Source organism: Branchiostoma belcheri, unplaced genomic scaffold, assembly GCF_001625305.1.
Source record: "Branchiostoma belcheri isolate BF01 breed outbred unplaced genomic scaffold, Haploidv18h27 scaffold27, whole genome shotgun sequence".
NCBI lineage: Eukaryota > Metazoa > Chordata > Leptocardii > Amphioxiformes > Branchiostomatidae > Branchiostoma > Branchiostoma belcheri.
The window spans coordinates 2,748,661-2,772,236 of NW_017803876.1; the positions used below are offsets into that span (position 1 = coordinate 2,748,661).

The window sequence follows — 23,576 nt, forward strand, 5'->3', positions numbered from 1 at the left end:
AGTGAGCCGATCTCAGTTTGCGTTCCCTCGATTTTTGACAGTTTCCCCCCTCAAAATAAGAAACAAAACTACCGCTATTAAATAGAACCATGTATTACAATTATCATTTCAACATGATAGATCTATTATATATTCCTTTATTAACTATGATATCATCATGGTTGTGGAAAGTCCTCAGCTGGCGAACCGAGTCCTTGCGCCGGGAGTGACGGTACATTTTACCGTGAGTATTAAAGCCGCTAGTACTAGTAAGCCGCGCGCCTTACAAAAATTATAATAATTTTTCTTTTGAGTCAAAAACCGCCGTGAATTTAAGGCATGAGTTACCGATTTATATTTCTTCTACGGCAGATATTTCTTGTTTCGTCACGTCCCATGACGTCCTGTGAGAGCGGTAGGCCGCCGCTGGTACAAAATGTACAAGACATCGTCTGCCCACTGCTACACTTTGTTGACATACATTGTATTACACAACGTAATTTTCCGCTAGAAATAACTATAGAATAGCATTAAAAGATAGCACAATTCGCTTCACACAGTCGACACATGGATAAACCACAAAGTTATTTTACGAATCACATGTCCACTTGCATCTGGTGCTGTTATTTTTCAAGGGGCAACATCGCAACACATTAGCGGACGCCCCAGGAGGTGGCAAATTGCTATTGTCTTGTCGGCGCGCAAAACAAACATGAAATCCGACCCTATCACATTAACGCAAACGGTAACGCGTTAGAAATAATTTCTGACGATTTTCTAACCATTTTCTGACGAAAATCTAACCAAATACTGACGATTTTCTAACCATTTTCTGACGAAAAAATAACTCGTTAGTAACGGGGTACCCGGTTAACTATAACGCGAACGGTACTGTACATGACAACAAGTTCTGTCCCCAGATTGTACAACTTCAATGTGTGCATGTGATTTTAACTACATGTAAGTGGACAATACCTGGTACACTTGGATGCCTCTCTGGCAGACTCCTAGGAGAATACTGGCTGGGTTTTCCTTCTTTTTCTGCAGATAGAAAAATAGTAGTTGTTGACAAGAATCCCAGTTTCACAATACCCTTTAATGCAAGTATGTCCAGATGAATGACTTTTTGACTCGCTCAATCTCAATAAATATTACTGGCCAAAAACCCCCGTCACTGGGAGGGGGGATTGAATGGGGATGTAGGGTGATGTTTCCCTGCCTGCCTTTGGATAGCTGAGTGTACAGGCTTCCATCACTGAGCCAGTCGTGGAGTTGTATTCTGTGATTATATACAGAAAGTAGGAATAATTCAAGCTGACTGTATGGGCTATGAGTGGTGCAATCCTTGGAAATATGCTGCCCATGCAAAACATCACAGTGTCACTATCTCATCTGTCAAGTGACCCGGCACTGACACACCACACTCCCGTGTTAACAAGGTCAACCTCCCTCCATGTACACAGGACCTGCTATCTGCTGACATCTCAGCAAGGCCCTGTAATAACTCTTTGGTCTGTGTGAAGTGCTGCTGAGATAAGCCATCGCACGGTTCAACCAAAGGCCACGCCGAAAACTGTCTCTGTAAAGTGGTGCTTACAACTCCCCAGGCTGACATGTAGTGGATAGCAATCACTAGTGGTCTATTTCTAGCGTTGTTCTATTAGAAAGAACAGAGGGTTTTGTAAATGCCTTAAATTTAGATACGTAAGCAGTTAACGGTATATTTACACACCGGTATGTCACAGTTGTTTTCTAGTGGTTTCTCCCCAACAATCTGAAATTTCCTGAAATTTGGCAACAGAACACCTCTGTGTGGTACGAACTAAATACAAAACACAGGCATCAGCCTACCTTTTTGACCCTGTATATGTGCATGGCAACATCCTCTAGTTTGATGGCTTGTTTGATGTACTCAGTCTGTGCCTCTGTGGTGGCCATGGCTTGGTGCTCCTTGTGCATGCTGGGCATGTGTCTGGTGATGTAGTCCTCTCCTCGCTTGGCTATCACCTGACAGAACACACAAATATAAATTTATCACAAATGGAAAATTTGAACAGGTTACTTACTAGTACTATGACCCCTATTTATTGTTTTCTGTATGTACATAAACCTGTAGTCTACTAAAGATTGAAAGAATGTATGCTGCATCACATTCTTGATCTTTATGATTGTGTATATTTTCCTTCTCTTTGTAAACTGGTATGATTAGACCAAAGGTTAGTCTAGAAATTGGCCATTGTAAAAAATCTGACAAAAGAAACTAAGATTTTTGACAATGGATTCTCTGTATTTTAGTGTATAAAACTGTAAAATGTAATCAGCAAGCAAAACAGCATTACACAATTTGTACATGTTCCACCCACATCCTCCCCCATACATTTGGCCTATCATCATGATAAGGTACATCATGATAAGAAGAGCTCTTAGTTGCAGCCATCAAAAGGAAGCCTCCCACCCATATCAGTTTATTTGATCACTGTCCAAACTGGTTGTCTGATCAAAGCTACCATGGATCATGTCCTCCTCACATCATTTGTTCCTGTTCAACCATGCAGGTCTCTTCAATCTTTACTTGATGGGGGATTTAGGGGCACTTAGTTAGGCTTACCCTTGTCTTAATCCAGCCTCATGTCTAACATGGGGCACTAACAACTTTCTAACCACTATGAGTCATTGTCATCTTTTTATTGAAATATGTATACATGTAGTTTCACAAATGTATTATTCACCTCCAACACAGTGTGTTATTGTTCACAGCATTTTTCTACGAGAATAACGTTTTATTGACACTTCACCATGGAACGGAAGAATGGTTGATAGCAATCCAGACATGAAGTGATAGATGCAGACTTTCTGGCTTCAACATTTCTCCAGTTTCTACAAGATATTTCCAGACTAACATATTGAACTACAAGAAACCGGCAAAAGGTTGTGCCTTGTCAGGAGTAGGCTTCCCAGAAATAGACAACTTTTGTACTTAAGATGACGTGCAGCAACCTTGCAGATGCAAGATCGAGAACTTTCCCTACATGCCCAGACACGACCAAAGAGTATGATGCAAGGTGGACGTACCCACTGTGGGAAGTACTTGGAGGGTTGGAAGTACTGTCCCTTGTGTTTATCAGTGCTGAAGTTTCCCATGTCAGCCTGTAGGGCCAGAGCTGCCAGCACGAAGAAGGCCTCCTCCTGCGGAGGGCCCAGGAAGGACTGGGTGACGTTCTGTCTCAGCTGCCAGTAGTAGTGCTGTCGGCTCACTCTGTCCCTGGGTGGGCAACAGACAGTGACATTAAGCACGCTGGCTTTCCAAGGTTACTGGGTGCATCTGTAGCATGTCAAAGGCAAAAGGTAACTGCCTGATGCTACATTGTGCAGCAAACACTAGTAACAGTAAAAGTCTTAGATTTGGTCTGTAAATTATGATCGTGAGTAAGTAAGAATGAAGTGACTGTCTTCTTCACTGGAATATCATTTATTCTTTTGTATATTAAAGGTGTTTGTTTTAAGGACCTGCTGATGTTTGTTCTGTTGAACAAACAACAACAACTTAAGATGATCCATCTTCTTAAGTAACAAGGTGGGCCCCACCCTGAACAAGACCAGTGTGCCATGCTCGGCTGCCTGTAACACACAGTAACATAAACCTCTGTCATGCCAGCCTGCCCCTGTATGGCTTCCCATGGGAGCTCCAGACTGTTACACCATGCAAGACAGGGTTTCCACACACCTGCTGGCATTACAACATCAACAGGATGTGGCCACACAGGTGATGTCACTGATGATCATCACACACCTGAGGCACCAGTAAAGCCAGTCACCTGTTCTATCCCATGCCTACCTGCAACCTGAGCTCCATTCCTTTATACAGTAATGACATGGTTGTCTGGTAGCAATGTTCCATATTGTGGCACGGATTCATAAGCGGTTCACAGAAACCGGTGGGTGGGAAATTAAGCCGCGTCGCCGCTTTCCACATTCATGTGACAAAAATGCTTGAAATTTCCTGAAGAAAATCATTTTGGAATGTCACATCTGAATGATTTCCTGGCACCCCTGGGAATTTTTCAGAACAAGGAAAACTCATTTATCTCAAAAAACACGTTGTTATCTCAGCAGCCAGTACTTTCACATGAGTACTCCTGAAGGAATATGATAGGATTTCCCTGCATGCCTGTTGGAGTGATGAATAACTAATGTAGCAGAAAAGTCTGGGTGTGAGCACAGATAAGGATAATCTCTCCCCAACACTTGGGAGTTAGCAGGATCTGGTCTAAACTGCAGAAATATGCAAAACAAGCTGTTTCAATCTGTGTTTGTTAATTGTCATCCATTCTTTCTTCCCCTAGAGTCTACTTTTACCAAAGTTTTTCCTTGCACGCGTGTAACTGTCCATCTAATAGTGATGACTTCTTCACCAGGTAGACAGTCATAATCAATCCAATACTGTTTAGACAATGGAAATTAGAGCTAACAAGATGCAATCAGACTTTAATCAGGATGGACAGGTTTCCCGAAGAAAATATTATTTGATGCCTGTTGGCTTCTGTAGGTGTGGCGTGAAGTATTTTGAACACAACTGGAAAGATCATGTTATACCTGGTAAACAAAATAATCAATACAATGATATCAAATGCTACAACTTGTTTAGAAGACAGATGCGTAGATGTCACCATGCTTTCTCAGAAGTAAGTAGGAACTGTAGTTATCTCTTAAGGTATAAGTCTACTCCCCACTTCCCACTGACAACATCCATTGAAGTATACAGGTGTTGAGTTACCTGATGAGCCCTCCATGCTCCACATAGAACTGCACCCGGAAGTAGAGGGTAAGGAGAGGAGCACCTTTCTTGTCCAAGCCCTACAGTGGAAGTGAACATCAAGTAAGCAACAACAATCAATACTGTGTGCTTCAGGGCATGCACTACTAGAGCATACTATTGATATTATGACAAATGAACGGTGCTAGTGATCAGTCTCTGTCATATCTAACATTGCTCACTTTATTAGTTTAAAAATTAAATAATTGTAGCTTAGTATTTAATTTCTAGTGATGAGGAGTAGGCCTCCATATCAGATCAACTGAAGAACATCAAGTGTCTAGCAATCCCGACACTTAAAATTTTTTACAACAGCTCTTCTGTAACATTTCCTGTTCTTCCAAAGAAGGTAAACAATCAAGGTTACAGATTATCCTAGATATGGTGACAGTGATATGCTTGATGACGCCCCATCTACCCAACTTATCAGGTCTGACTGTCCCTGTAAATAAACAGTCGGAGGGAGAAGCATTTCCTATGTTTCCTGGGACACAAGATGTAAACAAACTGGGACAGATCAATCAAAACAGCAGCTTCAGTTCTTTCAAGTTTCAGGATGGATTTATCAAGTTCCCTACTCTTCACTGTTCTGTTCCTGAGTTGTGTCTCTTTGGGTATATCTAAGCCTGGCTCCCAGCAAAATGCCACCCAAAGCCTGATCCACCTGGTGCATTTCTTAATCACTCCTTCCCACACAAAAACAGAAAATGTTCCTCTGGGAATTTGACTTATCAGTGAAATAACAACTTTTTACTTCCTTCAGCTCAGGGGAAGACCATTAGTTGGAGACCTCAAGAGTTATTCTTAGAACTGGTATCGTACTGTAGTTAAAGCTTGAACAACTGCAATGGCACACTGTAGACCTACAGATTTTTCACATTTTCACGCTGCCAACTATGTGCCAAAACAGATTTAGGTATGTGTCTTTTGTGACTGAGAATTTGCAGTAGCAAACCCTACATTTGAGCCCCTGGAAATTGGTAAATCAATATGGTGGAAGAATTTTCAATTTCCAATTGCTCCACCAGCTTACATGGGTCCATGCAGATTGGGCCTCTAATCTCACGCCTATCTCCATTATGCAGCTAGAGGAGTTGAAGATTTGCCTTTGGCTTTTTGGCTCGTTTCACTGGAGGCCTACAACCATTACCATGGCTTCCAAGGCTTTAAGGATACTTTGCATACATTAGTTTACAGTTCATTCAGGTATTATAGCGATTCTATAACTTACCTTGTTCCACATAAATTTCCAACACTGAAGAACACATGAAATAGACAAAACACTAGAATTGTCACCATGGAAATATTTCAATATTATTCATTTATTGATAACATATCAGGTAGTCTTGTCTTGCTTTGTAACCACACTTTGAGTTTTAGGCTATAACAATTGATTTTCTTTCCTGCACTTATCAAAGTATGATAATGCCTGAAAGAGACAAACTGAATAATGCAGCTGGTGTTTCAGTTTTCTTGTCTCTGTTTGGACACATAGAAAATTCAGGTCAATGCACCAAGAAAATGGCTTTGTATGGCCTTACAATATATACCTTACTTGAAATCAGTTTTGGATGTATTCATTGACCGACATGGCCCTTGGGGCAGTTATGTGATATCCGCACAACGAGACAGAAAAATGATGCCATTACTTACATGGCTGCTGTCCGTGCGCCAGCCCCGTGGTCCGTACTTCGATAGCCGCTTCTGCGGGTCGATAAACTGGAACTCCCCATCTGAAACACATTACCACGTGCCATGATGAAATACAGGGCTTATCGGTAATGGATTTGGAGTTGACAGAGGAAAACTGGCTGCTTCCTCTGAGCGTGACATCAAAGGGAGGGGATTGCAGCAGACAGCATGGGGAAATGCTGAGCAAATAACAGTTTGTCAATCTATCAATCGAAAATATTGCATGATATGTGCAGTTTTTCTGTGACATTATGGTAAAGATAGAAAAAATGACAATCACCCTTTGAATATATGATCTTAAGTCTAGAGGACGTCCGGCAAAATAATATCAAACTGTGATTCACACTGCAGAGACAGCACAATTTACTACCAGAGTATTTAAAAAACTACAAATCATGAAAAGCATTGTGGCACCTACACAATACCTACATGTACAGTAAGGACCAACCAAACATTAAATCACAGCATGATGAATTTGAGAAGACTTGGATCAACCTTATCTCACTTCCCAGTTGGCCCTGGGCCCCAAACGAGGGGGTCCCCGAGGCAGCAATACATTTGAGACAGGAACTTTTATCAAACATGAAGTGCAAGTGCACCATGGGCTATAAACAAAATTTGTAGCATGGCAAAGTTCAGATTTCACGCCAACTGGGAATTTACACCTCAGACAGGTTTATTGGTGGCCCTCTGGTGGGTCTGACACAAAAGTTAGCTGGCCCACTGCCAAACCCTACTGCATGACTTGGTTATGGAATGCTTGGTGGGATAATCCTGCTTAATACAACTTTTGATTGAAGAGTAATATCTATGTTTAAAAAATAAATACATATATGTCAGACTTTAAACCCGTGCTGATATGTTTTTGGAAACAATGTGAAATTGGTAAGTGTCCCACAGCACATACATGTAGATCACTGAAATATCCCTAAAGAAGTTAAAAAAGCAGCATGCATATTTCAATTTCATACATCCAGCAGTTATGATGGCACTGACGTGATGGTTATGGAGATTAATTCATTTCTCTTTAATTTTCTCTATGGCATAATTCACACAAATGTGCAGTTAGAAAAATGACAAGCATGTTCATGTGTTTACTCCGCTATATCCACAATATTACATCAGGAGAGAAATCTAGATAGCAGTGCACGACTTCAACATCCATTATATCTCACTTTATGAATATGCACAGAGCAGAACTTTTGAGTACAGTGGCGTTACATGTAGGTCTGACTTTGGCTTGTGTTACCCTTGGGAGGTGAAGCTATGTGCGATGGAGCGTGTCATGGCTTGGCTGTGTCACGCTGCTCTCAGAAGGGTCAAATTCAAGGACAACATTCGGCTGCCTATCACCTGTGTCTCATCAGCTACTTAGCACAACACACAGTACGTGTGGAAGAGCACGTACATAAGTCTTAATCTGCTACCATCAGAAATGTTCTCTTGGGGTGAATATTATTGAAGATACAGATGCAATGACAATTCAAGGGCACTTTTGGGAGTGTGATATTTGGTGATTGAAGAGCTAATTTGCTTGCTCATAACTTTTCTTGGCAATTACCTTGTAAGCACTACACCAGGTAATGGTCTGAGGGATCTTTTCATTTTAATATCATTGGCATAAACCTAAATGTTCACCTAGGGATTATACTCAAGGACAGCGTAGTATTTGTGACTGCACATAGTGTAGGTTTTACTGTGCAGTAAGTGGCACATGTGAAACCAATAACATTGCTGTCATGGTTTATCATTTATTATCATATAGCCGGACGGCGTGGACCAATCAGAGGCCCGGATACCCGTGCTGTTATTTCCCGATAACAGCACATGTGGTGTTATGGCGGAATAACAGCACATGTCGTGTTATGGCTGATACCATTATGTTATAGGGTATAGGGGCATGCGACTCTTTCTGTAAACCTTTGTAGCATTTTTCTGTCCAATAAACTTTTTTGTTTAGCTTCATTTAAACTACAATTTGCATTAAATGAAATTATCCATATTTGTTTTAAAGCGTATAATATATTCGAATGTATTTTTATGTATGTATATATATTAAAGCTGTTGTATTTCAAACAGGAATTGTGTTGATTGACAGTTTGGATAGGCTATATGATAATAATTTTAATGCACTGCCTTTTCCTCGTTGTATATGGTGTCATAACTGCATGGGCAGCTGCCATAACCACCTCATAAACCACCTCGTTCGCTTCGCTCACACGGTGGTTTATTCGGTGGTTATGGCAGCTGCTCATGCAGTTATGACACCATATACAACTCGGGGCAGTGCATTAACCCTTTATTATCTATAGTATTTGTATTGATGTTACAGGTACCATGCCTGTAGCCAGGATTTTGAATGGGGGGGTTCTTCACACTGCTTGAGGGGACCTCGAGCGCCGAAGGCGCGAGGTTCCTAGGGGGGTCCGGGGCATGCTCCCCCGGACAATTTTGAAAAATGAACCTTCTTAAACGGCATTTCGTGCATTTTTGAGAGGATTTCCAAGAAAAAAATCAGAGATAAAGTTTTATTCAATGACAAAGGGAGCAGTTTTTCTACGATTCCAGTCCATCTTTTAAAGAAAAATCTTGGACCTTTACATAAAAAGTGGACCAAAAAGTGGACCTTTACATAAAAAGTGGACCAAAAAGTGGACCTTTACATAAAAAGTGGACCAAAAAGTGGACCTTTACATAAATAGTGGACCAAAAACTGGACCTTTGAGCCTTGTGGGGGGGTTCTTCCGAACCCCCCGAACCCCCCCTGGCTACGGGCATGGGTACGTATACCAGTGGCATCTTAGACAAAAGAAACCCCACTAAAATATTTCTTATCAAGTTTAGGCATCATACATTACCTGGTAGTTGCAGTATGCATGTAAATTTATACATATAAACCTAAGTGCAAGGGCGAGTACAAGGTTACGGTTGGCATTCTCAGCATGACACCTTGCATTAGCAATTTCCGTGACAGTTGATGTTGCTTTTAGGGGCAAAACTGCCCAAGAGACAGACTGTTTGAATATAGTGAAACCCCAGAAGCCTAGGGATAATACTTTTATCTTATAAACTGTGTTTTTTTTGGGCTAACAAGACAGTTGAACAATGGTTCTTTTCTACAGGCACTCTGTTACACCTTTTCCCTGCACTTAACTGATGTCACTTTTCAAGTACAGAGCAAGAGCATACAAAGAACCATGGTGTAACTAAAGCTGTGGTTTAGGAAAGTAGGCACCACAGCACAAAGCAGGGACAATTACATTAAGTCCTCCTTTCTGCTCTTTTCACCTGCATGTACATTGTATACACCTGTTCTGTCCCTTAAAGCAATTAGGTGTTCCCTTCCAGTACATTGCATACACATCCGATTGCCAACACTCGCATGCTGGCTATATGACTCATGTCTGAAAAATGCTGAGATGACAACCCTCCTTTGGATTCAAACAACATACTCATACACACACATATTTTTTAACAAATCTCAGCTGCCAGAAGGTGCCTGGGGTTTCTGCTCTGGGACCTTTCTTCCTGCCTGAAACAAAACTGTCATTTCCTTTACTGGGAAAAAAACACAGAAATGCAGAAGTTGCTTTTACCAGAGGAAGCAAAAATGTCAGTTTGCATAGGAACAGGAATTTACATAATTCCGGGGTCTTATTATATATTTACTCTTGTTTAGAATGAACAAGGAGGCAAGGACTATACAAAATAGACAAGTCAATCCTGATTTTGGATGTTATATTTTTCTTGCGCTAATCTGCAAATTAAAGTGAATTGTTGATTGGAATTTGTGAAATGCAGGGTTATCATCATGGGTTAAGGGAACACCTGATATACACATTCATACTAGACAGTACAGAACACTCACTTCCTCATGATGTAAGCACAAGCAAAAACAGTATCTAGAACCCAGGAAGACATATTTCTATCCAAGTTCTGGGAATTTGTCCAAATTAGCTACATGTCTTGGCATGATGAAATACATGTACCACTATTCCCTACAGGTGTGGTCACATTGATCTGCATTAGCCATCTCTCTCATCCATGCTCCTCTGTCCTAATTATTCTGTTGAAATGGCTTCATTTGCATGCAGTTCATGGGATTTGATAAGATGATTAACTGTGTTTTCATGCCAATCATTCTTCTTTTAATTAGTGTTCTATTATCAGAATTTGGCTTGCTTCAAAATTTTTGTCATGTTTGCTTCATTAATTTCCTCTGTCTACATTCCATAACAGAAGAAAGGATACTAGTATTAGTAACATGTGTACATGTGAAAATTTTGCTTGCCACTAGTTAACCGTGAACAATTCTGATACTGGGGTGCTTTTTACCAGTAAGTTTGTTCAAATGTATATATCATGCAATAAAGAATCTCTATGTAAGACCTTAGTGTGTATTACAGAAATTTCAGACAGGTGAGGTCATACATTAGTCAGCAAAACAGCAGATCATTACCTCATACACTACAAGTCCGTAATGCTATAACAGCAGGGTCTGTTAAGCTCAGGGTATGAGTATGATATCCCGACAGGCTAAGATATGATCTACACTTCCTGACAAACAACCCTGCTTACTGGACTCATTATCGGATCTACCTGGGTGGACAAAGGCACTGATTTACCTGAGTCATAATCTTACAGAAGAGCCATAATCTTACAGAAGAGGTAACGAGTCAAATAACGAGCACCTCCTGAATAAGCCACCTGTAGTCTTTAATTATGCTCCAAATGAATCATTCTGCAAAGCAGTTTAAGATGTACAATTTATCTCTCTCTGTAGAAACGAACGCAAAATTATGACACCCTTAGAAAACTCAAAGAGTGTGAATAACAGCTATAACAAAATGGCCATATTAATAATAGTAAAAATGGGCCATATGGTAGATAATCCCAAAATACTAAGTAACCATAAAAAGCTTCATGTGTGCCTCTTAAGCAATATGTATGATGAAACCAAGAGTCTGAGCTTTCTTTAATGTCCCTGCTGTACTTCAATGAAATCATAAATTTCTTTTCATGGTTAGTCCAGTCCATGCACTTTGCACAGAGGACTACAAGGCAACATCACTTCACTCCAAGTCCTTCTAGTCGTTTAACAGCTCCTCATGCCTTTTCCACAGGACAGGTTCACACAGTAGAAAGCAGGCATATGGTGGATAATTCATTACCCCATTAGGCTAAACCCCTGTGTGCATATATTGGTCGGCCATGGTACATTAATCAAATTTCCCTTTTCTTAATGAAGCAGAGAGAGATGTTTTCCAATTATTACGAGCGTCTGTTCCATTAGTATCAATCTAATCTTATTTTGGAGACTCCAGAAAGTTTATGTCCCATGGCGGCAAAGCTCAGGATCTTTCATCTACTCTCATGCCTGTTCTGGCAGCCCCTGTCCCCACCCAGCTGATTATAGTTTACAGAAGGAAACTTTTTTTTGTTGCTGTCATTTTTAACCCTGAACAGCGGCCTTTGCCATCATAACTCTTAACATTCCTTACCCATGACAATCATGCATTTTCTAATAACCATCAATTAGATCTGTTATTCTCTGACATTATAAGGATTTTGAAAAATCCTGCAACAAGTAAAAACAGGAAATCTTCACTTCCTGTACAAATATAAGCCCAAAGGAAAATTCCTTCGGACCTAGATGTAAAATTGCTGAAAACAGAACTTATATATGCATCTTCCATTCCCTCTGAGACTCTAAAAATCTGTTTCTGATGGTACAAGCTGATGAAATCTGTTGCAATCATAGCTTGGTTGCAGATCTAGATAGGTTTCTAGTATTAGTACAACATGTAGATCCCACTGATTGGTGGTTAGCAGTACGTGGCAGCAGGTTGTAATGATGGTTTGCCTGGGGCTATTTGGTCTTCCGTTTTACAGGTGCTTACGGACCATTGTGTTGTGCTTAGGGTCTAACTCCGGGGAATACCTGAAGCATGAGATCTGATGTGGAAATGTGGGGGTGACATCACGACAAATGCTCAGTTTGCCAACATTATTACCATTCCGCAAAGTATCCCTTCAACAAAGTATAAACACTGTTAAGTGTCTGACAGGAAATCCAAGTATTGTGCTTTCTATTTGAAATAGTATTGTGGCAATGTAGGGCACAAAAACTTGTTTTATTGTCAAGAATTCTCTACATGCCCGCACGATAAGCCCTGATGCACCTGTTATTGGCGGCACGGTACCAAACTCACCTTTTGCCACGGCAAGGCCGAAAAAGTGAGGCTCCTTCAAGTCCAGCAGGGAACACAGTTTGTTAAACAGGTCCTGTCCTCTGGCCTTTCCCTGAAAAGTAACATTCAAAACAGGTTAGAGGCTACAAATGGATTAAATAGAATAAAACATGTGTTCTAAGGTAGACAGGCTTGAGCATACTCCATCAATAACTGAAAGTCACATTTATTCAAAAGTACATGACGTTCCTTCAGTTCTGTTTGTTCTGACATGTATACCATCTTGAGACTAAAAATTCTCATCTTGAGACTCAGAGTCTCTTTTTTCACAGAGTTTTGCCCCTTGAACAGTCACTTCCCATTTTTGAGAAGCAGATGCTCAACAGAACAGTTCATCGCACCAGGTCAATGTATACCAAGGAAGGTTTAGCAGTCCCAACATTGTTATGTTTACATTGCATAAACATGGGTAGGTCTTTCATGGCTACGTGTCACGAACCGTGCTTTATCTCAGGCCAAGTTGCTTGTACGTCCTTGCCTAGTCTACAAATTCCAGTCACAGGATCACTTTGTTATGCTATTCCTTCAACAGGGACAATGAACACAGTCTACTTCAGAAATTTCTCCAAACAGGCCCATGCTGACAGAAAAGCAACACAGACAGAACATGGCCCTTTGAAACAACAGAGTCAGGGGTTAACATAATAATTTGGACAGCCTTTACTACAGGAATAGCAAGTTTGCAAACAGGGCCTGAATTCAAAGTACTTTCATTATGATGTTGACGACTATTGACAATGTTGATGGGAGCCTACACCAGAGCTGACATCTAAATCTGGTTAATGCACCGTCGCTTTCTGGAGCATTACTAACACGCTTAAAATTGACTTATAATTATGGGTTCACCACACCACGAAGTGGTGGTGAACCCATATTGCTTTTTCTGATGTTTCTCCTCCTTCTTCTTCTTCTTCTTCTCCTCCTGCCATATCTTTAAATGGATTCAGCTTCTTCATTTTAGGGCCTAAGGTCCTGAAATTTGGTATGGAGGTACAGTGGGCAAATACCCCTAGGCGTTTTTAAATTTTTGTGATACAGGCTTTTAGAATGGTTTTATTTGAGTTTTTTGGCTGTGTTATAGCAAATGTATTACTGAGTTAGTGTGCAGTGTTACCACATTTGGGCATGAGTCATCACAATGGAATGCAGGCATCAACCAATAGGCATGCAGCTTTCCTCTATTCTCCTTGCTGATTGGCTGTTAGAATTTAACAGGCTTAACTTAATTAATACCTGCACAGAGCCATTCCATACTGACAGTATGTCTGTATTCAAGTGTTTTGGTAGGTATTTTAAGCTTTCCTGCTCCAGCATTGGAATGCGGGGCATGAACGCTTCTTTTTTTCTTGAAAATCAACAGTTTGCATTATGCAATTAAAAATCCTAACCAATAATGTAGGGAATAGCTATCCAACTGTTGTAGTCTTAGTTGTATGTTACTTCATACTATAGTTATATCAATGTAAAGCATTGTTTTCCCTTGTGTTTCTCATTCTTTCCCTGCCATGTCGTAAAATGTGGTGAAGCCATTGCTGTATTTGCTCCAAAGCAAATGTCGGCCTTTCTAGTTGCATTTTTGCTCCCTAACTCATATGCAGAATAAGATTTTGTATTGTAGCATAATTTGTACACGTTGAATGACTGTCCAACAAATCATCCTGACGTTTCAGGTGGAGAAATGAGCAGGTACATTCAATGATTCATATCAGGAACATTGCAGCCCCATTAACCAGTACAAATGATAATGTATAGCATAAATGATGGGTATATTCTACATGCTCTATATCATTCGTGGGCAGAGTAATGATACTTTGTCCCCTAACTGCCCTTACAGCATATGATGCTCACTTGTAGCATCATATGCTGTGTGTGATCACATGTGAATAAACATGGAGCAAAAACAAGTTGGATATGCAGGATGTTTACATTCATGCATGGAAGAGGCCATATTGTAATATGCATGATCTATTTTTTTCCGGATACTGCACATGACTCACGTCCACAGGTGTATGCAAAATTGCCCTTTTCAGACCTGAGAAGTGCCCACAATATCATGACAACTTACCTCAGCAGCTATCTGTACATGTTCTCCATTCAGTAGCACCACATCCACATACTTGTGGGAGGGGGGAAGGCTTCTCCTGGCCATGCCTACCTTGTCTTTGATCATGGTACACCAGGCTGCCCTTCCTTCACTTCCTGCACAGACAGGACACAAACACATAAACAATGGTCAGTATGGGGCCCGCTGGAACATCAGGTCAACAAAAGGGCAGCCATTTGCTAATGATGCATCATTGCTCTTGACCACGGCATAGATGTGCATAAAAGAACAGTAGCTGAGATACAAAAGGATAATCGTAAGTTCGTAACTGTTCATACATATTCTTCTGGCTGCATTTCTAGTCACTACTACCTAGAATCCTTACCAAATACATGCAGTGGACTCATCTTCGATTAAAGATAGAGCTGATCAAGATAGTCTAGTTGATGGCAGACAGTGATATGCAGAACTTAGCATCAGAAAAAGCAGCCAGAGCCTAGAGACAGAGGCTCTGTCAGTGAGTTAGGGACTCTCTTTTCTCTTCAGCCAACTAAAAATGTATGGAACCCTCTTACATTATGATATATGCCACTTCTCATCAAAGACATGTACATCTACAAAATGTAGTACTGTTAGTACATTTGTACAAATAAAAGCTTTCTTGATTTAAAAATGTGGTATAAGCCATTGATTTATGGCATGTAGACAACTTAGAGGAGCATTCTCTGTCCACACGGCGCCCTTTTCTATCTAGTACATGCATCACTGGTGGAATGGTTTATTTTGCCTTCACAAGGTCAACTGACAAGGTCGTGTGAGGAGAAGAAGGATAGCACTTCACCCTTTCAACCCACCCCGAATGGAAAAACAAGCTGTCTGATGACAGGCAACCAGCCCACAACAGGCTCTCTCACAATCACATTCAGGTAATTACCTAATGGCTATGGATAGCTCTTACTTAAGTCTATAAAAACATTAAGTAGCACTCTAACTAAGACAGCCTCCTAAATTCCACCCAAGGCCAGCCACACTGAATTGTATTATTGGTTCTTGCCAAAACTGTTTTTTTTGTTCAAATGGAACATAAAATGGTGAAAATGGGCATTGAAAAAGAGTTTCCTAAATAAGGATACATGAATAACCTAGTCTGTGCATATTAACATTTGGCCTTGCCAAAATCAAGGCACTAGCTCGTCAAGAACATAATGGCAAGAGTGACCCGATAGCAGAAAAGGGGCTTGTACTTATTTTTCAAAGGGGCAAAGCATATCAGAGATCACATTTCCAACATTTACGCATTACTCGACATGAAAGGACGGCATCTATTATTCATAAGATTGCATTAAGCACTGCTTCACCACTAGTAATACCCCGGGTACAGAGATGAGAGTTTTACTGACAGCAGTGATGATGTGCCCTGGGTAATAATATGGATCAGCGGCCCCTTGATTCAAGGCTGTCCAACTGTTCAGTGATGACTAATTTGGCTCCTTCACAAGCATGGCCTGGTGTCAGCTTTTATGGCACAGTCTCTACAGACTACTGAATACAGACATGGGAGAACACATGAGGAGCTACTGGGCTTGGCACATGAGATGTGGCTTTAATCAAAACCACAGTCACAGTCCCAAGGGGAGAAGGAAATAAACAGCACAGATTATGATAATAATAATTAGGGAAGGGAAACCTTAGCAAATTGAGGAGAGATTGACAACTGGTGGGCTGGAATGGTTTTTATCAAAACGTCTTCAAGATAAGCAACTTTGGTGGGTGATCTGGTAACAAATGTGAGCTTCTAACCTTAAATGGTAAAAAAAAAAAACAACTTTCACTATTAATTACCTTCCTATGAAGATAACGATTTGATCTGATGAAAAAAGTCTCCAGCCTGACACCCATGGAGAGTGACCCAGATGGACAAAAAAAGAAAACATGTTCAACATGTATCGGCAGTCAGCTTCGGAAGGATGCAGATGGCATACACCAACCTGATCTAGCTCTCCTTGTCTCCAACATTTCCTCAGATTCGTTACTGCAGCAGAAGTTGGAAGGACGAGTAATATATAGTCTCTTCAGTCTCTTCCTCGAGCAGTGCTCTGGCCAGACAAAGGCAGCTCCACTACTGCAAACCAACAGCTGCACCAGCCTTGGGCCAGACGTGAGACCTCATTGTCAACCCATCTACACAGGCATAAGGCCTGCATTAGGCCCAGGGTGAGGCCAGTAAATTGCACATGTATCATGCACAGTGTAGACTCAGATAACAGCGACATGGTCCAACTCCCTCCAATCATTACCTGCTCCTCTTACCTTGGACAAAAACTGGAGTCATGAACCGTGGCCTGGAGACCTTACAACAAATGAGAGCATGACTGAAGCACATGCAGCAAGGGTGATATGCAACAAGGGTGATAATTGGCATCCTGGAGAGCAACAGAATTACTGAGTTCTGTAATGTCCAGGAGTATCTATACAGATGTATCTCAATAATAGCAATCTTCAGAACAGGAAAGTATTTGGGCATAACCATGATGAAGTGAATTGTGCAGTTAACTTAAATGCGATTGTTATCTGAAGAAAATGCCCAGAAGTTCCTGGAGAGTTCTTCTGCAATTTGTTTATAAGGAAATCCCATTTCTTTCAGAACAAACCGCCTGTGCCCCCGTGGCCCACATGTACAGGAAAGGCAAGACCTCTTTGCTCCAAGAGGTCAAAAACTGAAAGGGGAAACCCAGTACTCAAGGACGTATCAAGCTCCTGAATCATTCCAATTGCCGGGAGTGGCTTCAAACTGGAAAATGCAAACTTTCCCAACCACTTCCACATAAGTAACCCAAGGGTCGGAAATAACACTACAACAGCACCTGCAGCACATTACCCAGTCGAAACGGAAGCCAGCGCAGGGCAGCCTTGTGGCAAGTCACTGAACCTCTAACCCACCACTCCTGACAAACGCAGCCATCAGTGTTTACCTTCCTGTCTGTACCCTCTCCGACAGGGAAAGCTCTTTGCGCAAACACTCCAGGCCATGGATACATGGACTTCAGCCAGGCAAGCTCTTCTCAGAAAGGAGGAATCCCCAGCCGAAGAAAAACAGGGCTTACTTAGGACTTGTGGATGCCCCTCTTCCACCAGAGCATAATTAGAAGTGGGAAGTTGAACCCCTGCAGAAGATGTTTGTGTCCCAGCCTCCTCTGTTTGCTAGAAGGGGGATGTCAAAACAAAGGCTGGGCAGCCTTAAAACTAGAGGCAAGGCCAATGGGACTGGACCAGATATTACAGGCCTCTCCGCTTACAGGTTCAAATATTTGTGCCCTGGCCCTTCAAAGAAACCAGCAGATAGCAAGCCAACATCATCGGGATTTCCGACAACTTGTCAATGAAGAAATGATGGTTGGCAGTAAGCCACGAGCGACTGTGCCTGCCATATAAAGTAAGGGACAGGGAATAATGTGATGGAAAATAGATACAGTGGAGAAGAGAGAGGTCGTCAGAACTAGTTTTCAGAGATTCCGCCATTCCAGAAAACTGAAAACAAACCAGCTGGGTTAGGACAAAATGGCTTGTTAATCTCCAAGAAGTAACTAGACACTTGGTATCAGCTTCCTGAAGATATGGAAGGAGTTTAGAGGAGTCCCCCTGAGCGAAGACTGGGAAGTGAGACATAACACCAACATGCCGCCAGGAAAACCACTCCCCTGCCAAGGGTGTCAGGTTGAAGGGAAAGGATATCTCTCTTAAGGACTCCACATTTGAAAATTAAATTACATGTGCCATGCTGTTAAATGGGCCCAACTTATGTTATAGTCTGGTGTATATTTCAAGAATTAAGGATATAGCAGGCAAATGGCATAAGCTAAAGAAGATACTTCAAGCGTACAATTCTAGAAATATAATCATTTCTCCATCCAGTTAGACATTCATAAGAAGCACAATCTTGATTTTAAAGATCTGCAGGACCTATTACTAGTATTAGCTGCATGCCCCATTGGAAGAAGCTCCCCAGAGAGCCAACAAAGAATGATTGACTGGTCTTCTGTGAGTACATAAAGTGACTTTTCCACAACTCACCATGCCGCTATCCGGGGACTTGGCACAAAAAAGTACTGAAGTGGGATCTTTAAAAATGGTAGCTGATTATCTCAGGCTATTCTTACCTTGTACGGCAACAAAGGAAGAAGTGGCTGACATGACCTACATGTAAAACACACCACACAGAGCTGCTTGCTATTCAAAGAGCCACTCCACAGACCTCTGCCCGCAGACTGCAGCAACACAGGCCGTGCTGCACCAAATTATTTGGGGATTTGCTGGCTTTTCTGGGTCTTCAACATGACCCTGGGGTACAGATTCGTTTCAATTATGCTCTTATTCATGTCCTCCTTGAATTCACAAGTAGCCAAGTACTTATCACAGCTATACCGAGTGGTTGACTACAAATAGATTTTGAATCTACAGCCCATAGCAGAATTATAAGAGATTTAAAAGAGGAAACTCTAGCAGTAATGAACAGAGCAATTCAATGGCTATTGTCAATAAGGTTACAATTGTTTCAGGTGTGACCAATTTTCACAAAGGCAAAGAAAACTATCACTCTAAAAATGGAAGAACAAAAGATCTGGCAACAATGACATACAACAAAGGGCATACCATTCTACAAGATGGGAAAAGGCCCAATGCTTAATACAATCAAATCAAGAAACAATACAACTGTTGGACATAACTGTTCTAAGGAAATTACCTCAAAAGTTTCCTTCCTTCCTTGTATGCTTCATAAATGGTCAAAACCACATCCTGTGTTTCAAGAAAGAACCCGTCATATCTGCTTCCAAGATATGGGGGAAGTTATGGCCTCCTCATCAGGGTTCTTTTTTAAACCCATGTACCGACGAAATGCCTACTACCATGTTACAGACTTGAGAGATATTTGCTAGAGCTTGTCCCATACTTCCTGCAGTACTGAAGCTAACACCTCAGCTGCCTACATGCCATCTGCCCAGGCCATATGTGAGGGACAGGTCCTGAGGGACCAGGTTAGCTGCATTCCTGTCATGCTTACTGAGCACAGCAATATTTTCCTGGGGCAGAACATGCAGAAAATGCTTCCTTCAAAAGTCATCAAATCCACTCGTACTGGCTTAGGGCGCTCTTCAAAGTCTGAATTGATTTTTACCAAGCTGAAGTGCTCTCTCTTGGCTAATAAGGATCTTCCAATGGAGCAACTTGTTGAAAAAAATTCCTGCCAGGGCAAGAAATATTGGCCCACGTGTAACTTCTGACACCTTTCTTTTCTACTGCTATTCATCAGTGTGTTTTAAGAGCCCCTGTTACATGTAATTCTGCCATTATTCTCACATTTTAGGTGCTACCTGTCTTCCCCATTGAATGTTTTTTTATTTCCACATAACACTATAATCAGCAGCCCTACAGGCATAGTAGAATGCATCTCAGTATTGAGGAGGTTTCAACTAGACTCTAACTGATCCTGTCTGTCTGACAACAAGTTTGCAGAGACTGAGAGAGTAAAATTCTGCTGTATTATAATAACCTTATTCCCAAGAAATGCAATCTTACAAAAACTTTAAGGTTGCCAAAATATCTCCAAACACCAAGAGTAAAATACCTGTGTACTGTAGTGTGTAGTGTCTCAGCAAGGAGTGCTTGTTACCTGAAGCAACACTTGGATGCAAATGATCCCCTATGAGTGCCTGTGTCTTTTATGAATTGCCACAGGTAAGAAGACAATAGGTATTGTGACAGACCACTCACTCTACTGAATAGGTCACATAGTTTAATTCACTCTCTTTTCTGCCTGATGCTTGTCTAATTGGCTGAATTGCAAGATAAACATGGGTGGATACACCCCAATTACCAAGGGTCTGTGAAGTGTACATCCTCTCTCCAATTCTACAAATAGAGAAGTAGTTATTTCAAGTCACTAGGGTTACTTGACAGATATGACACAGATTCTATGTTAGTGTTGCAGTTCTATTCCTGGGATGCTGGAGAGACACCAATCATTCTATTACACCTATCTATGGAAATTTTTCAGATAAAGCTATTAATGAAGGAAGGCTTGAAACTGAAATTTGCAACCAAATCTGGCTCAGGTAATGAAGTAGCTGCTCCAGTTATCACTACAAAAATAAACAATTAGGTATTGGAACTGAGCAAATTGACTTTTCCTCCATGTTGACATTCCTTGTTTGTCACAGACAGTAACAGAAACATTTTGTGAAGATGACCCATTGGCGGAGTGTACCTCGAAGGCACCTTTTTTCCTGCTGGCTCTTTTTTTCTCTGTGTGTGGTCAAATGGTTGTACCATGTGTTAGCAGCACTCTTCCCTCCATGTTGCCCAAAAATCTGTGGCCTAAAAAAACTAATTGGCACAGTTGGACTCCTTCAGGATTCGACTTCTGCCCATTTCTGTTTACTCTTCTTCACTCCATTACTGGCATTTTAGAACAGTCGTTGAGAACAGTACCTAATCTTACTTACATACTTTTTCAACTGCACTTCAAACAACTGAGTACAGTACATGCTACAACACAATGGCAGCTGACATCCAATCCCACCCTGTTGACAGCCTGGGGCTTGAAAAGGCCTGCGTAAATCAATAGGTAAACACACCTACGATATCACTTTACAATGCCGAGGCCTTTGGGCAATTTCAATCAGATACACATAATCCATGTTCTGGAAACTAATGGAACTTCTTGAAAGTAAAGATTCATAATCAAAGGTGACACTCTCCTCCCCTCAATAATCAAATATTTAAAAAAAAAATATGGGAGAAAATCGAATAGGGCCAGCAAAAAAGCAGGTGTCCTACCGCAGGTACAAGACTGGTCATTTTTAGAACCTATAATTTATTTTTGTTTCTGACTTTGGGAGCTTTTCAACCTAAAAACAACATTTGTATGGCCTTCCAAAAAGACATACCTTCGTCTGTATCAAAAATTAGCCTGGTTTGACGTTAGGCAACTGCACTTTCGGCTAACTCTGCTCCGGCGCACAAAGGAAAAATTATTCCACCGATTGTGCGACTGGGCGTGTGTCATAAACTAGTTATTCCACCCGGTGTCCACACCCACCCACTAATCGATTCCACATACTTTTGAACGTCCTTGTTTGGGCAACTGACAAGGTGGGAGGAAGTCTACTTGAGGAAGTTCCCCTGTGTACTGTACATAAACAAAAACCTGACGATGCAATATTATATTCACCAGCTTTCAAATGCTTATGAACTTCAAGTCCAAAAGAACCAAGGCCACTTACGTGACCTTGACATAACTTGGCCTGCACTTCTTGACCCTAATTTACAATTACAGGAGCTTCTCTCTCATTTCCACGTTAGATTATAACAAATTACACATAAACTGATTTGAAGGTACTCTGAGAAACGAACGGTGACGCCAAAAAGCATCCCAAATTTTCAAGAATAAGATGTACCACAGACTTCGTGTTGTCTCACCAGAAACATAAATCTGTGTGAAACTATTCATCACGAAGATTCCCCCGGGGGGGTCGGATCGCGCTAACGGCTAACCAGCTAACGGTGCGCGGTACCCAAAATACGAAAATCTACCGCGGACACCACGAGGCACAATTAACATTGGCGACAAAGAAAACCACAAACCTAAAAGAGAGGAACTGATCGTACCCATAACAATGACAATACCTTGTGGAAACGACGAGCAAAAGACGGACGGTAGACACAGAGAAGCAACAAGAAGAAGCTCCGAAAACGCTAGGTATGTTTTGCTCACCTTTTACAGGCTCTCGGTTCAGATCGACCACAAGAAAATGTCGTCCGTTCTTGTCTGTATATTTCTCAGCAACTGAGGAGCTATTTCCACATCCTGGGGATGCCTTTTGATCTTCAAATCTGCACGAGATCGATGATTCACCCAAATTGTGACACACACAGGCGGCCGCCTGGCTAACACTCACCGCTTCGGCCTTCCCGCAGTTTGTATTGTCAACGGTAGGGACAACTGATTACATATTCAGCAACTCACATTCGGATGCGTAAAGTAATGATAATGCATATAAAATGGTGATACCTTTGTTCATCATAATGATAGAAATTGTCATTTGTAGAGGTAATACATATTTTGTATTGGTAAAGTTTAATAATTTGCCGTAACTGTTGATTTTTACTTTGATTTTGACGAAGTGTAATGATGCTCCGAATAAGAAACTTATTATTCGATGACGATCACCCTACCCAAGCATGGCGGCCTCCTTGAACAGCTGATTCTACAATCACACAAGACTTTTTGTGCTCCCTTCCTTACTCACAGTCTAACTCGCCAACCGTGGCAATGCTAGAACGTGAAACCTAGCCGTACTTTGCGATGGAAGGGATCCTGTCTCGTATAGAGCTTGCCCTGGCAAATCTGTCGTTGTCATGTGACGATCTGGGCCCGACTGCCTCCCCTGGCGCTTCTTCTTTGATCCAGACCCTCGAAATCTTTCGCCAGTTTCACAGGTATGTAACATGCGAATCAAAGACTTGGCAAGCATCAACAGGGGTGCATGTCTGCTCGATTTAAAAGGTGCATGGATGTTTTTGGAAGGTAGCATGTAAAACAGCACGAGGTCGACAGGAGGCGCTGATGTAAAGTAAGTAGCCAACAAAATACGGTAAATCCTTATTTGGTCATAAGAGGACTCATTGTTGGCAATGGTTGCTGACATTGCTGATGAACAGTTGTGACGGCAGTACTGATGAAATTGTGAATAAACATTAAAGTACAAGATTGGCCGAGTTTTCAAACTTACATCAATAC

At 41.4% G+C, this 23,576-nt stretch overlaps 2 protein-coding genes across 8 annotated transcripts in view; one reads left to right on the plus strand and one right to left on the minus strand.

Moving 5' to 3' along the window:
- The window catches only part of LOC109472265 (FERM domain-containing protein 6-like), a 34,889-nt gene extending 12,111 nt beyond the window's left edge, over positions 1-22,778 (minus strand). Inside the window, exons 1-8 of one of the 6 annotated variants that reach the window (XM_019771928.1) lie at positions 17,752-17,876; positions 14,801-14,934; positions 12,697-12,787; positions 6,446-6,525; positions 4,754-4,833; positions 3,052-3,241; positions 1,831-1,986; positions 955-1,020 (exon numbers count right to left, since the gene is read on the minus strand). In XM_019771928.1, the coding sequence (XP_019627487.1) occupies positions 955-1,020; positions 1,831-1,986; positions 3,052-3,241; positions 4,754-4,833; positions 6,446-6,525; positions 12,697-12,787; positions 14,801-14,934; positions 17,752-17,809 (855 nt within the window). In that variant the 5' untranslated portion in view covers positions 17,810-17,876. Of the gene's footprint in view, positions 1-954; positions 1,021-1,830; positions 1,987-3,051; positions 3,242-4,753; positions 4,834-6,445; positions 6,526-12,696; positions 12,788-14,800; positions 14,935-16,767; positions 16,814-17,751; positions 17,877-19,520; positions 19,752-20,402; positions 20,477-22,550 lie in introns of those variants that run through there. The other 5 variants (XM_019771923.1, XM_019771926.1, XM_019771924.1 and 2 more) reach the window with 5 other exon arrangements.
- Positions 22,779-22,959: 181 nt separating this feature from the next.
- The window catches only part of LOC109472291 (thyroid adenoma-associated protein homolog), a 35,618-nt gene continuing 35,001 nt past the window's right edge, over positions 22,960-23,576 (plus strand). Inside the window, exon 1 of one of the 2 annotated variants that reach the window (XM_019771966.1) lies at positions 22,960-23,275. In XM_019771966.1, the coding sequence (XP_019627525.1) occupies positions 23,142-23,275 (134 nt within the window). In that variant the 5' untranslated portion in view covers positions 22,960-23,141. The remainder of the gene's footprint in view (positions 23,276-23,576) is intronic. The other variant, XM_019771967.1, reaches the window with a different exon arrangement.